The sequence below is a fragment of the Ceratotherium simum genome, chromosome 6 (genome assembly GCF_057802395.1).
Source record: "Ceratotherium simum simum isolate JZ-2026a chromosome 6, ASM5780239v1, whole genome shotgun sequence".
NCBI lineage: Eukaryota > Metazoa > Chordata > Mammalia > Perissodactyla > Rhinocerotidae > Ceratotherium > Ceratotherium simum.
Genome location: NC_141905.1, coordinates 7,733,978 through 7,750,874, shown reverse-complemented (window position 1 = coordinate 7,750,874; position 16,897 = coordinate 7,733,978). Strand labels below are relative to the sequence as shown.

The 16,897-nt window shown below is 40.3% G+C and overlaps 1 protein-coding gene across 1 annotated transcript in view; it reads right to left on the bottom strand.

Moving 5' to 3' along the window:
• WDFY4 (WDFY family member 4) overlaps positions 1-16,897 on the bottom strand; it is a 276,540-nt gene that overhangs the window by 223,819 nt on the left and 35,824 nt on the right. Inside the window, exon 12 of the mRNA XM_004432449.3 lies at positions 217-310. Within this exon, the coding sequence (XP_004432506.2) occupies positions 217-310 (94 nt within the window). The remainder of the gene's footprint in view (positions 1-216; positions 311-16,897) is intronic.

The window sequence follows — 16,897 nt, the reverse complement described above, 5'->3', positions numbered from 1 at the left end:
AACAGAAGTGATGTGTTTTGAATGGCTTTGGAAGGGTAGGCAGAACTCCATCAAGGGTCTCAGACACACTGGCACTTCCCTGCAGGAGGCACTTCGCAAAGGTGGCTCTACTAACACAGGGTACAGAGGGGAAAGGCAAAAAGGAATCTCCAGCCAGAGAAGCTTAAAAGATCATTCATGTGAAAAAGACAAATACATGCATTCATCATCAGGTACCTGGGGGTGATCTTCATGGTACAACCGAGGCAGCAGCCTCACCATGATGCACAGGACCCCGGGGTGCATGATCACAGCATCACCTTCATCTATCCTGCAGAGAGAGCAGAAGGACATCAGACTTGAGGCTTCTAGTCTGTTCTGTTTTTCACAGAACTTTCTGGATCTTTCTAAGACAGGCCATGATATACATCCTCAGTCTGCTACTTATTATCTACATGACCTTGAACTAATTAACCTGAGTTTAATTTTCCCCAACTGTACAATGGAGCTAACAGTACCATACTTTCCACATAGAGACACAGACTACTGCTTTTGTGCCTGGCACATAATTGGTGCCTAATGGAAGTTAGTTCAATGGTCCTCTCCCCTTACCTCCAGATACGTAGGAGATGGAAAATCTCTCATTTTATATTAAACATACACACACAAGGGCTTCTAGATACTGTCAAAATAGTGTAAGCACACTCTACTCTGTCCCACCCACTGAATGCAACTGAAGACTGAGATAGAATGCACGAGCGGCTCCCTGAGGACTCTGAAAAGTAAACAATAGCAGAGAAGGAAACCAAACCCAAAGCACCATGCAATCGGCAATGAGATACCTGGGGCTTCCCGCTCCGGGCTCCCCTGACATGGGCTCACAGGGAGCCCAAAACCCAGAACTGTGCACCAGGTGTGCATAGGACAGACAGACCTCCAAGAGAAGCCCTCTCCTGTGGTCTGAGGAGCAGGAAAGGAGGCCCCTACAGGTCACAGACGATAAAGGAGATCTCCTGGGATTTACTTTGTTGGATTTCTCCTTTCTTTCTCACCCCAGGCTCCAGGCAACCCCACAGCAGCCTCAGCAGCCAAGCAGGTGTCTGAAACTCTCAGGGAGAAGAACCCTTCTCTCTGACCAGAGGAACTGTGGTCTCAAGAGTGTAGGTGAAATCCCCATTAATTTTGCTTCTTTTTCCTCTACCTGGTTGGCCCCAGAGACAGGTGCCATTGTGGGAAGTGCAGAGCAGAGCAGGGAAGTGAAAACCATGACTTTCTAGACAGGGGAGAAGGAAAGGGCCTCTGGGAACCAGAAAGTGTTGGGGAGATGATGAAGAGGAGGAGGTTTAAGAAAGTGAGACCATTAAGTTGTGTATCAACCTCTGGGCTCAATTCTGAGCTGCACATGTGTGGATCTGACCCTAAACCACATTCCAAAAGCTTTGAGAACTGAACTCAGGGTTAGACCACCATTGAGACTGGATACTGCATAGGGCAAGTGGAGGATAGATCAAAACAACATGCAAAGTTTTTGAAAACTGAACTGATGTAGAAGGTAAGAACGGTAAGAACTTGTGGCCTGAACCTAACCGGGTCGATTGCCTACTAAAACAAAATCATCAACACTCTTCAGAAGATGTCAACAAGAGCCAGAGTTCATAACATTCAAAATGCCCAGGATACAATTTGAAATTCCTCAAAATAGAAGAAACCAGGGAAATCTCAATACCTCGCATGGAAGAAGATAATCCACAGAAGCCATGGCTGAGATGACACAGATGTTGGAATCATCAGGCAAAAACTTTAAATCAGCTAATAGTGATCAAACGCCAAGAAATAGGGTGAATAGTTTTGAAAGGAATGAAAACTAGACAGTCTTGGTAAAGAAATGGCAGCAATAAAAAAGAATCAAATAGAAATTTAAGAACTGAAAAATACAATAACTGAAATTTTACAATCCCAGTGAATGAGAACAATAGAAGAATAAGATGAGAGAAAAACGAGTTCATGAGTTTGAAGATAAATTAATAGAAATTGCCCAATCTGGACAACAAAAAAGAAAAAGATTTTTAAAAATGAAAAAAATCTCAAGGTCATATGTCACAATACCAAAGGATCTAACTAACGTTCTTGCCACTGGAGTTCTACAAAGAGAGGAGAAAGAGTGTGGTGTAAAAAGAAAAAATGTTCAGGAAGTTTTTAGTCATTATTTCTTCAAATTTGGTGAAATAAATAACCTTAAAGATTCAAGAAGCTTGGCAAAACCCTAACAAAATCAACAAAGAAATCCATGCCCAGGCACATCATAATCAATTGCTGAACCCTAAAGACAACAAAAAAATTTTGAAAGCAGCCAGAAAAAAACAACATATTGCACACAGGGAAGCAACAATTTGAATGACTGTGGATTTTCTCCTGAGAAATCAGAAGGCAGGGGAACAACATTTTTAAAGTGCTGAAAAGAAATGCACAGAATTCCATATCCAGCAAAAATATCCTTCAGGAACGAAGGCAAAATAAATATATTCCCAGAGGAAGGAAACAAAGAGAATTTTCTGCCGTTGCACATGCCTTGAAAATAATACTAAAAGAAGTTCTTTGGAAGGGAGGAAAATAATAACAGAAGAAAACTTGATATTTCAGGAATTAATAAACAGCAAAAGAAAATGGTAAATATTTGGATAAATATAATAGCTATTTTTTTTCTTCTTAAGTTCTTAAAATTTGCACTATGGTTGCCAGGAAAATTGTGTTAGATGTAATACATATGATAGCTACAACAAAAATAGGGGAGGATAAGGGACCTGCATGGAGCTAAGTTTTCCATATTCCGTTTGAAGTAGCAAAATAGTAATTCTAAGTAGATCGTTAAAAGTTAATTATGTACGTATATTGTAATCTTAGAAGAAGCACTAAAGAAACTAGACAAAGATAGTCAAAAATTCAATAGATAAATTCTAAAATACTAAATACTAAGATATATTCAAATAATCCACAAAAAGGTAGGAAAAGAGAAACAGAGGAACGAAAAAGAAGGAACAAGGAGAAAACGAATAATAAAATAATAAAAATAAAAATAATAAAATAAAATGGTAGACCTAAGCCCAAACAAATCAATCATTACCTTAAATAAAAATGGTCTATACACCAATTAAAACGTATATTGTCAGAATGGAAAAAAATAAAAGAGCAAACTATATGCCATCTACAAAAAACCCACTTTTTTTTTAAATGAAGAATTGGGCTTCAATTTCTTTTCTTTTTTGAGGAAGATTGGCCTTGAACTAACAACTGTTGGCAATCTTCCTCCTTTTTTCCTTTTTTCTCCCCAAAGCCCCAGTAGATAGTTGTATGTCATAGTTGTACATCCTTCTAGTAGCTTCTATGTGGGATGCTGCCTCAGCATGGCTTGATGAGCAGTGTGTTGGTCCGCACCCAGGATCTGAACTGGTGAATCCCAGGGCCACCAAAGCGGAGCGCACAAACTTAACCATTATGCCACTGGGCCCGCCCAAAAAACCCACTTTAAGTATAATATATAGAGAGATTAAAAGTAAAAGGATAGAAAAAATGTATACCAGGCTAACACTAATCAAAAGCAAGCTGGTGTGGCTGTATTAATCTTAGAGAAAGTGGACTTTAGAGCAAGGAAAATTACTAAGAATAAATAGGTTACATTGCATAATGATTAAAGGAGGCATAATATCCAAATTGTGTAGGCACTTCGCAACAGAGCATCAAAATTCATAAAGAAAAACCGATAGAAGTGAAAGGACAAATGGACAAATTCACAATTATAGCTGGAGACTTCAACACTCTTCTCCCAGTACTTGATAGAAAAAGTAGACAGAAAACCATCAAAGATATAGAACTGAGCAACACCATCAACCAAATGATGTAACCGACATTTATAGAACACTTCACCCCACAACTGCCAGTACCCATGCTTTTCACGTTCCCATGGAACGTGTGACACAATAGGCTGTATTCTGTGTCAAGAAACAAACCTGGAAACATTCCAAATAAGTAAAATAATACAAAATATGTTTTTCAGTAACAGAATTAAATTAAAAATGAATAACAGAAAGATAACTGAAAAATCTCCAAGTACTTAACAATTAAACAAATATTTCTTTTTTATTGTGGTAAAATACACATAACATAAAACTTATTATCTTAATCATTTTTAAATGTACAATTCAGTGGTACTAAGTACATTCATATTGAAAACAACATATTTCTAAATAGCCTATGGGTCAAAGAGAAAGTTTCAAGAAAAAATTTAAACTATTTGAAACTTAAATAAAAAGGACATATATCATAGAAAAAATTATGAAATGCTGTTAAAGCAGTGTTTAGTGGAAATTTTATAGGATTAAATGTTTATATTACAAAAGAAGAAAGATCTCCAATTAAAAATCTAAGCTTCCACCCTAAGATACTATTTTTAAAAGGAGAAAAATAAACCCAAACCCAAGCAGAAGGAAAAAAACAATAAAGATAGTAAAAATCAATGAAATTAAAAACTGAAAAACAATAGAGAAAAGAGATGAAGTAGAAATCTAGTTCTTTGAAAACATTTTAAAAATTGAAAAACCACTGGCTAAACTGACCAAAGAGAGAAAGATATAAATTATCAATATCAGGAATGAAAGAGAGAATATCACTCCACACGTCACAGACATTAAAAGGATAAAAAGAAAATTCTACAAACAACTCTGTGCACATAAATTCAACAACTTAAAATGAAATGGACCAATTCCTTCAAAGCCACAAAAGTCAAGCAATAAGAAATAAATAACCAGAATAGTTTATAGCTATTTCAAGAACTGAATATGTACTTAAAAACCTTCCCACAAAGAAAACTCCAGGTTCAGATGTTTCCACTGGTGAATTCTACCACACATTTAGAAGGTAACACCCATTCTATACAACCTTTTTCAAAAAATACAAGAGAATATTTCCCAATGCATTTTATGAGGCCAGAATTATCCTGATTCGAAAAACAGACAAAGCTAGTACAAGAAAAGAAAACTACCTGCCAACATCTCTATGAATATAGGTACAAAAATCCTCAACAAAGTAGCAGGAAATCAAATGTAACTACATATAAAATAAGTAAGGCACTATGGCCAATTGGGCTTATCCCACAAATGCAAGGCTGGTTCACTATTCAAAAATCAGTCAACGTAATCCATCACATGAATAAACTAAAGAAGAAAAAAAACATGATCATATGCAGAAAAGGCATTTGAAAAATTCAACTTCTGCTCATGATAAAAATTCAGTAAACCAGAACTAGAAGAAATCATCCATAACCTAATAATGGGTCCCTACCAAAAAAAACATAGTTGGTATAATATTCAATGTGTAAAGACTGAAAACCTTCTCCTCAAGATTAAGAATAAGGCAAGGATGTCCACTCTCACCATTCCTCCTCCACACCATGCTGGAACAACAGATTGGAAAGGAAGATATACAACTGTCACTATTCACAGAAAACACTATTATCTACATAGACAATCCCAATCTATGAAAAAAAAAAAGCTCCTAGAACTAGTAAGTAAATTTAGCAAGGTCTCAGGATGCACAGTAACATACGAAAATTAACCATATGCTTATATACTAGAAGTAAACAATTGGAAAACAAAACTTTAAAAATGACCACTTAAAATAGTGCTCCAAAAAAGATCAAATGCTTAGGCATAAACCTAAGAAAAACATCTGCTGGTTCTGTATGTTGAATACCACAGATCTTAAAAAAAAAACACAAATGTATATAAATGGAAAAACATACTATGCTTGTGGGTTGGAAGATTCAACATAGTTAAGGTTTCAATTCTCCCCATATTCATCTATAGATTTAATGCAATTTCAATCAAAATATCAGCAGGATTTTTTTGTAGATATAGGCAAGCTGATTACTAAATTTACATATACTTGAACAGCCAAAGGGAAAGAAACTAAAATAACCAACACAATTTTGAAAAGGAAGAATAAATTTGGAAGACTCACATTAGCTGGTTTTATGACATTATAAAGCTACAGTGATCAAGACAGTATTAGCAAAGGGCTAGGCACACAAATCAATGGAACAGGATAGACAGTCCAGAAAAAGACCTACATAAATATGGCCAATTGATTTTTTACAAAGGTACAAAGACAATTCAATTGAAAAAAAAAAACTATTTTCAACCAATAGCACTGGAAGAATTGGACATCCTAACACACAAAAACAGAATCTCAACTTAAACTTCTCACCTTGTATAAAAAGTAACTCAAAATAGGTCATAGATTAAGAGTTTTTTAACTCTTAAAAGAAAACATAGGAGAAAATCTTCATGACCTTGGGTTAGGCAAAGAGTTCTTAGATATGACACAAAAAGCTCAATAAAAGAAAAAATTGATAAATTGCACTTCGTCAAATTTAAAGACATTTGATCTGTGAAAGATACTTTAAAGATGAAAAGACAAGCTACAGACTGGGAGAAATCATTTGTATCCCTATCATGGAATATTACAAAGCAATGAAAAGGTATGAGCTACTGATACAACAAATTGGATTGATCTCAAAGGCCTTATGCTGAGTTTAAAGCCATCCTCAAAAGATTACACACTAAGTACTTGCATTTATGTGGTATTCTAGAAAAGACAAAACTATAGGGATAGATGAGTGGTTGCCAGGGTTAGGGGTGGAGAAAGGGTTTCACTACGAAGGGGCAACATTCGGGAACTGTTTGAGGTGATGGGACTGTTCTGTATCCTGGTTGGTGTGGTGGTCACACGACTCTACACATGAATTAAAACCCAGAGAACTATACACCAAAAAAGGGACTTTTATTGTATGCAAATTGAAAAAATAATAAAAAAAATAAATACAAACAAAGAAAAAAACCCACAAGCCTAATCCCAAATTACAAGTACCTGATTTTCAAACACGCTGCCCATAGCGCTGCTCCCACAACCCGTGGTGAGCTTGTTGTCAGCACCACCAGCCCTAAAGAATGGCCAAGGTGCCAGAAGCTTCTAGCAGGTGGTGTTAATTTATTCAATTCAACTGAGCAAATATTTATTGACCTAAATATTTTCCAGACACTTTGGATACATCTATAAACTAAAGAAACTAAAATCCATACCCAGTATGCGAGAGAAGGGATGTAGATAAAAAAGATAAATATTATAAATAAGTCAATTGTAAATAATAAAAATGATTACTATGTATATAGTATAATATATTGATATAATATGATAATACATAAATTACATACTATGAAGACAGATGATAAGTGCTATTGCAAGAAAACATTAGAGCAGAGACAGACTCAATAGTGCTAGGGTGGAGGTGGGAAGCAATTTGCAATTTTAATTTGAGCACCAGGGTTGGCCTCTTTGAGAAGGTAACATCTGGCAGCCTTGAAAGAGGGGATGCAGATATCCAGGGGAAAGCATATTAAGCAAAGGGAACAGCCAGTGCAAAAGGCTCCAAGGTGGAAGTGTGTGTGGCATGGTCAGGAAACAGCAATGAAGCCTGTACGTACTATCGCCCTGAAACCAAAGCCACATAAAGAAAAGAAAACTACAGGCCAATATCCCTTATAAATATCCATGCAAAAATTCTCAACAAAATACTAGCAAACCAAACCCAGCAGCATATTTAAAGGATAATACACCATGATCACATGGGATTTATCCCAGGAATGAAAGAGTGGTTCAACTAGGAAAATCAATCAATATAATACACACATTAACAGACAAAGGAAAAAAAACACAAATGATCATCTCAACTGATACAGAAAAAGCGTTTGAGAATATCCAACACCCGTTCATGATAAAAACATTCAGAAAACTAGGAATAGACAGGAACCTCTTCAACATGATAAAGGGCATTTATGAAAAGCCCACAGCTAACATACTCAATAGTAAAAGCTGATCCTCAAATTCATATGGAATTGCAAGTGACTCTAAATAGCCAAAACAATATTTAAAAAGAAAAGCAAAGTTGGACAACTCACACTTCCCGAGATCAAAACTTACTACAAAGCTACAGTAATCAAAACAGTGAGGAACTGGCATGAGGATAGACATGTAGACAAACGGAATAGAGCTGAGAATCCAGAAATAAACCCATACATCTATGGTCAATTGATTTTTAACAAGGGTGCTAAGACCATTCGAGAGGGAGAGAATGGACTCTTCGACACACAGTGCTGAGAAAAGTGAATAGGCACATGCAAAAGAATGAAATTGAACCCAGGCCTCACACCATATAGTAGATCAATGACCTAAACATAAGAGCTAAAACCATAAAACTTTTAGGAGAAAACACAGCGATAAATTTTTATGACATTGGATTTGGCAATGAATTCTCACATATAACACGAAAAGTATGAGCAACAAAAGAAAATATAGATAAAATGGACTTCATCAAAATTTAAAACTTCTGTGCATCAAAGGACATTATTAAGAATGTGAAAGAACAATCTACAGAATGGGAGAAAATATTTGCAAATCATATATCTGATACAGGTCTAGTATCCACAATTATAGAGAGAACTCGTACCACTCAACAACCAAAAGAGAAACAATCCAATTGAAAAATGGGCAAAGGACTTGCATAGATATTTCTCCAAAGAAGATATACAAACGGCCAGCAATCACATGAAGATACTCAACGCTACTAGCCATTAGAGAAATGCAAATCAAAATCACAATGAGATACCACTTCACGCCCACTAGGACGGCTATAATTTTTTTTTTAATGGAGAACAACAGGTGTTGGTAAGCATCTGGAGAAATACGAACCCTCATACATTGCTGGTGGGAGTGTAAAATGGGTTCAGCTGCTGTGGAAAACAGATAGTTTAGTGGTTCCTCAGAAAATTAAACATAGAATTACCATTTGACCCAGCAATTCCAAGGTATTTACCCAAAAGAATTGAAAGATACTCAAATAAATGCACTTTCAAATACGTTCATAACAGTATTGTTCACAATAGCCAAAAGGTGGAAACAATCCAAATGTCCATCAACAGATGAATGGATAAACAAATTGTAGCATATGCATACAATAAGATGATATTCACCCACCAAAAGGAATGAAGTACTGATACATGTTACAATGTGGATGAACCTCGATAACATTATGCTAAGTGAAAGAAGCCAGACACAAAAAAACTACATGTTGTGTGATACCATTTATACAAAATAGCCAGAATAGGTAAATCCATAGAGACAGAAAATTGGTGGTTGCATAGCGGTTGGCTAAGGGAATGGGAATGTGCATGAGTTTTCCTTTTAGAGTGATGAAAACAGTTTGGAACTAGGTAGAGGTGGTGGTTTCACAACACTGTAAACGTACTAAATACCACTGAGTCGTTCACTTTAAAATTGTTAATTTTAGGGGCCAGCCTGGTGGCGTAGTCACTCTGCTTCAGTGACCCAGGTTTGCAGGCTGGGATCCTGGGTGCAGACCTATACCACACAAGCCATGCTGTGGCAGCGACCCACATACAAACTGGAGGAAGACTGGCACAGATGTTAGCTCAGGGCCAATCTACCTCACCAAAAAAAAAAAAAAAAAAAAAAGATTTAAAAAATAAATAAACAAAAAGAAAAAATAAATAAGTAAAATTGTTAATTTTATTTTATGTGAATTTCATCTCAATAAAAAGAAAAGATGCTTAAAACAATTTTAAGGAAAAGATGCCTAGTACCTGGGTCAGAAGTTCTCAAACTTTACTGTGCTTAAAAATAACAAAAGGAGTTTTTTAAAAAACAGATGGCTAAACTCCCCAGAGATTGTGATTCAGGAAATCTGGGTTATGAGACTGTATTTTAGTGCCTCTGCAACTGATTCTGATGCAAGTAAGTGGTCTACAGGGCACACTTAATTGCTCTAGAGAATGGATCCCAAGAGTAGGAAGAGGGCAGGGGTTCTGGATCCCAAGGAGACACTGGTACCCCACCTGACCCAGTGTTCCTGGATGGCTTGTGTCTTGAGAAAGACCTATGGATGTAACCAAAAGTTATAATTCACAAGTATGTAATTATTTGTATCTTCGGGAGCCCAGAAGTGGGAATGGGGGAAGGCAGATGATTGGCCAAATTTTGCAAAGTGAAAGTGACACCATTTCATTTGAGGAACCCTAGAGGCCTGGGGGAATCTGAAGCGGTGAGGCCTCATCACCTCACACAGCGCCTGAGCGTGGCCGTCAGAGCCTGTCCCCGCTTCCCCGTCCCCACAGCAGCAGCACATCGTAGAGGACGGCGGCTCAGATCCTGGTATTTTTCCTGCTTAGATATGTGAGACAATCCCTTATCTGGACTACGTCTAAATTCGGGGGTCAGGATTAAGATACTCTATCTCCTCTTACTAAGGCCTGTGGATTCTTGAGTGATTAATTAGGAAAAAAAATAACACGGTCTCATTTTGGCTGTTCACATTGTTTACTCCAGACAGCCACCGTCTTCTTCCAAACCAGATCTTCCTCCAGTGCTTGTGTCTCAGGACCCAGGGCCAGCCCCTCCCTCTCATGCTCTCATCCTATACGTTACCAAGGCCTGGAAACGTTCTGTCCTAAATACGTCTCAAAATGTTCTCCTACTAGCAGTGCCGCTGTCTTAGCCCAAGCCATCGCCATCCCTGGAAGGAGAGACTGACAGCTCCCACATTCCTCTCCCTCCCCGTTCTCATTTCTGCCCAACCATCCCCCCACACACACCCCAGGTAACCTCTGTAACATGCCTGCCTGCTCTCCTGAGCCTGCTCCCCAAGGAACAGCACCTACTCTCCTGGCCAGCCCGCGAGGCCACTCTTGCCTGAAGACCCACTTCCAGGCTCAGGTCCCAGTGCTCAGAGTCAGTCTGTGGCTGTAAGTCTCAGTAATCCCTACCAAAGGCCTGAGCTCCCCTCCCTCAACATGGTTGACATTTTGGTCTCTCCTCTGGGCCTCAGAATGCCCTCCCCAACCATCTCAAGCCAGCTGACTCTCTTTTATTGTAGCTCAGCTCAGGAATCCCTTCATCCAAGAAGGCCGTGCTGAGCCCCCTCCCACTACGTTAGGTGCACTGCCCTGTCTATTCCCCATTAATTTCTGGGGCTGCCCGAATCCTGGCATCCACCACTCGGATTAATGATCGGTTCACACATCTGATTCTCCCACGTAAGGTTGTAGGGCTCAGGCAGTGGTCGTTTGTCCCCTTCTCCCAAGTACTAACCAATGGCTGGCCCCGACCTGGCATTCCCTGAGTATTTACTGAAAATACTCGACTCAAGTTCTGAGGATTCAGATGGCTCTACCACGAAGGAAGCCAAAGAGAGGGGCAGGCAGGAGCAGCATGTCTGAAGGACGACTGCACGTCGGACATCTGGGGACGCCAGCTGGAGCAGCTGCACTGCAGCAGTGAGGAGACTGGCTCCGCCTCAGACCGCATGGCAATTAAAGCAGTCTGAGCTCCACGAGTCACAAAAGCCACGACAAGACCCTTGCCGTCTAAGAGAAAGGGCCCAGCGAGGCCAGGGCTCCACAGAAGGGAGGACAGGCTTTGGGCAGATGCTTCCTGCTCAGCTGGGTTCTCACACCTGAGATGCACACCCAACACCCAATGTGCTCACACGTGCACACACACACACACGTATCCACACGCGCACACTCACACACACACACCCTTGTACTCAATCCATGGCTGTCCGGAAGAACACGGAGAACCAAGCACAGCCTGAAGGGCAGATGTGACAGCGCAAGACCCCCTTGCAACCACTCAGGGGAGTGTGGCCTACTCACCAGGGAGGGAGCTAGCCCACCGTCCAAGGGCACATAGGTCAAGGTCCAGGACTGTCCCCGGGGGTAGATTCTTGGAGAACAGGGTGCTGATGTTGGGGAGGATGGAATGGGGATGCAGCAGCAGAGGGACACCCTCCAATCTGCCTCCATCCCAGGGCCTGCAGTCTTCAGAGGGAGCTGCAAAAAATTCAGGCACTAATGCAGCCTTGCCTGCGGAGCTTCTGATTCCAGCAAACGCCTAGACTACCCTGGAGGTGTGGGCGTGCGGCAGTGTTTGAGCCTCATCTACCACGAAAAGGGAAAAGGTCCAAGTGCTTCACTTTACAGTTTACCATGTACCCTCACTGGGTCTTTCGAATTGACGGCATACTACATATGCAGCCAGAAAGTCAAATCTCTCTGGGTTTTGGACCTGTGATGTTTACTGAGTGATTACTAGGTTCTATTCCAGATGAAGAGCAGCAGAGGAAGACAAGGGACTGTTTAGGGCTCTGGTCTGCAGAGTATCCATTAAAACCTCGTCTTTGCCTGGTACACAGCACATTCCTGTTTAACGATGCCCCCTTATGGACATGAGTTATAGCCACAACTGAAGTTCAAATTATAGGTCATTGGGATTGTTCCTTTTGCTGACATAAAGAGTAAAAGTCAGCGCATAAGGCCCAGCAGGGGCGGGGAGAGGTCAAATGCTAAGGCAGGCATCAGAGTTGGGGTACGCCCTGCTTTTGAAGGGGCGTCTCTCTGGGCCCAGTTGTGACATGACAAACACCGTTATGCCACAGCCCTACCTAGAGACCTCCATGGCTCCACCTCACCTGTAGGATAAAAACAAAATGGCCTAGTGTGGTGAGCGTGCAAGGCCTGACCCACTCACCTCTCTACCTTCACTTGCAGACCCCCACTGGCAAAGGGCTAGCTGAGGACATCGTCCATCCTGGGTAACGGGGTCTAGTAAATACCGGAGAAGGTCAGCATGTGACTAATCTCCACTGCAGCTGCCAGGTATTGACCTCTACTGAATGATATCCTGGGCAAGTGGGTGTGAGTGCATGTGTGTGTGAGGGGGAGGTGCGTGTAGGGGGTGGGGGTGTGGAGTGTGGATGTTCTAGGGGGTTGGACTGTATGTGTGGAGTATGTATGTATGTGTGTGTGTGTGTAGGGGTGTGGGTGTGGGGTGTGGATGTTCTGTGGGTGGGTGGACTGTATGTGTGGAGTGTGTGTGTGTAGGGGGCAGGGTGTGGGGTATGGGTGTTCTGGGGGGGAGTGTGGAGTGTATATGTGGTGTGTGGAGTGTGTGTGTGGGTGTGCTGTGGGTGTGTGGAGGGGTGTATGTTTCATAGAGATTATATATTCTGTATTTTGGACATCACATATATATTTTGGGAATTCTATAACATATAACATCTGTTTTGTGAACAAAGTTACTTAAAACATAGTTGTTACAGATTAAACCAGCTAATTCTGTGGAGAGCGGAACACGCATCGGCACACAGGGGCTCAGTGAAGGGCAGCCATGGTCACCATGACTGGCACCATTGTCCTCCCCAGTCCTCACCTCACAACGGCCCTCTAAGTGGATACTATTATTACCCTGGCACTCAAATCAAGAAATCGAAGCTCAGAGAGGTAAGTAACAGGCCCAAGAACACGGTCACTAAGGCACGGAGCACGCCAGCCTGAGTGCAGGCCCACAACATCTGCCCCTCCTCCCTGGAGACCAGGGCCCACTTTGCGTAGACACGGCTGAGCCAAGTGGCTTGCCCAAGGGGATGCCAAGTGTTGGTGGTGGGCGGGGATGAGCACTCTGTCCCCACTCCCAGCCCACTGCCCTGCCCTTTACCCCACAGACTCTCTCAGGAGAGGCTGGGGTTTCACTTCCTCTTCCCTAACCATTAGGGAAAATCAGGGGTGATGTATTTCTTTTAATGAGGAAAAAATTTCTCTATTTATGAAATCTGACTCTTATACATTTAAAAATTACTCACTGTAAAATCAGGATGACATTTGACACCAGAGTTATCCATCAAGAATCAGGGCTTATGCCATCTATAGATTAGAACCCAAACTTTAAACTGCAGGCTATTGTGTCAGAACATTTAGCAAATCATCACCATTATTGTGGAAGTATCCAGAAAAAGCAGGAAGAACTCACACACACACACACATACACACACACACACACGGGCTGTGGAAGAAGACCTGAGTTCCAAGTCTGGCTCTGTCACTTACTAAACGCGTGATCTTTGGCCACGATACTTACCCTTTCTCAGCCTCTGTTTCTTTATTGGTAAAATTCTAGGTTTTGGGAGGGAATTAAGTGAAAATAGGTTCTCAGCCCCCAGAGACATTTGACAAATGACCGTTGCTTTTCATCGCCCAGTGCCACTTACTACATGTCCCCCGAAGCTGACAGATGCCTCCCTGCCCTCTGACAGCTGGGGGAAGCTGTGCAAGTTTCAACACTAAGGTTCCAGGTTAACCTGCATGCTGTCCAGGGCAGAGGCCCCTCATGGCGTCCACCTGGATAGAGAGATCGAGGAACCTCAGAAGAGGAATTCTCCCAAGACAAAGCAAGAATAGAAAGGCCTGGAACCTGGCCAAGCCTGGCTCACAAAGGGCAGCTGCAGCCTCACTCAGGCATTCCTGTGTCTGCAGAAAGAGGGGATGGCCAGAGTGAGGACGGGCTGCACGGAGCCTGCGAAAAGGAAAGTCTTGGAGCAAGACTCACACTCAAAAATTATAAACCACAAAAGAAACAACGGACCTTTGGTAACAGCCACCAAAACAACAGATTCTAGAATCAGACTCTCAAAAGACATAGAAAAAAATAATTATGATTCATATGTTTGGAGAAATAAAGGAGACAGAGAAATACAAGCAAGGAAAAAGCTATAAAATCATCAAGTTTATTTATGATGGTATATCTAGAAATGTAAAATATGATCATTGAAATTAAAACTTCAAAACTTAAATGGCTGGATTAAATGTCTTATTAGATACAGCTAATAGGAGATTCGATGAGTTGGAAGAGAGATCAAAAGAAATTGAACACAGCACAGAGAGACAAAGAGACAGAAAATGTGAAGGAGAGGTTAAGAGACATAGAAGACATAAGGATAAAGTGAAGCACATGTCTCACTGGAGTTCCAGGAAAACATCATAGAGAAAAAGGAGATGTCGTAATTGAAGGAAACATCCAGAATTGATGAATGACATCAGTTATCAGATTCAGGAATCCCAAAGAATGTCAAGCAGAATAAATTTTAAAAATAATCCAAATCAAGATATATTATAGCAAAATCATCGAACAGGAATGATGAGAAATCTTAAAAGCAGTCAGAAAGAAATGACAGATTACCTTCAAAGGAAGGGCAGTAAAAATGCAGCTAATTTCTCCACGGCAACAATGGAAGCCACAGCTGGAGGAGTACTAACTTCCACATGCTGTGAGAAAATAACTGTCAACCAAGAATGTAGACCCAGAAAAATGATCTTTCAGTAATTAGGGAGAAAATAAAGACTTTTTCAGAAAAAACCAAGAGTTTACCATAAACAGACTGTCAGTGAAGAAAGGTCTAACACATGTACCACTGGCAGAGGGAAAATAACCCCAGATGGAATGGTATAGGTGCAAGAATGGTGAGCACAGATATTGAAAAATATGTAGGTAAATCTGAACAACCATTGTACAAAACAATAATAATAAATTCTTTATTTATCCCAAATAGCTGAAGCAATCTTGAGACAGAAGAATAAAGATAGAGGCATCACACTCCCTGATTTCAAACTATATTACAAAGCTATAGTAATCAAAACAGTATGGTATTGGCATAAAAACAGACACATAGATCAACGGAACATGATAGAGAGCCCAGAAATAAACCCATGCATATACGGTCACTTAATTTATGAGAAAGGAGCCAAGAATTTACAGTGGGGAAAGAACAGTCTCTTCAATAAATGGTGTTGGGAAAATTGGACAGCCACATACAAAAGAATGACACTGGACCACTATCTTACAACATATACAAAAATTAACTCAAAATGGATTGAAGACTTGAACGTAAGATCTGAAACTACAAAACTCCCAGAAGAAAACATAAGCAATAAGATCCTTGACATTGGTCTTGGCGGTGATTTTTTGGATATGACACCAAAAGCAAAGGCAACAAAAGCAAAAATCAACAAGTGGGACTACATCAAACCAAAAATCTTCTGCACAGCAAAGGAAACCATCAACAAAATGAAAAGACAACATACTTAATGGGAGAAAATATTTGCAAATCATGTATCTGATAAGTGGGTAATATCCAAAATACATAAAGAACTCATACAACTCAATAGCAAAAAACAAACAATTCAATTTAAAAATGGGGAGAGGATCTGAACAGACATTTTTCCAAAGAAGATACACAGATGGCCAACAGGTACATCAAAAGGTGCTCAACATCATTAATCATCAGGGAAATGCATATCAAAACCACTGTGAGATATCACCTCACACCATCAGAACGGCTATCATCAAAAAGACAAGAAATAACGAGTGTTAGCAAGGATGGGGAGAAAAGGGAACGCTTGTGCACTGTTGGTGGAAGTGTAAATTTGTGCAGCCTCTATGGAAAACTGTATGGAGGGTCTTCAAAAAATTAAAAATAGAACTACCATATGATCCAGCAATTCCACTTCTGGGTATATTCACAAAAGAATTGAAAGCAGAGTCTCAAAGAGATATTTATACACCCATGTCATAGCAGCATTATTCACAATAGCCAAAACATGGAAGCAATCCAGTGTCCATCAACAGAGGAATGCATAAGCAAAATGTGGTATATACACACAATGGAATATTATTCAGCATTAAAAAGGAAAGAAATTCTGACAGATGCCACGACATGGATGAACTTTGAGAACATTATGCTATTCGAAATAAGCCAGTGGCAAAAAGACAAATACTGCATGATTCTACTTGACTTTACCCAGAGTAGTCAAACAATAGAGACAGAAAGCAGAATGGCTGTTGCCAGGGGCTGGAGAGAGGGAAAAATGGGGAGTTATTGTTTAATGGGCTTAGAGTTTCAGTTTTACAAGACAAAAAGAGGTCTGGAGGTGGATGGTGGTGATGATAGCACATTATGAAT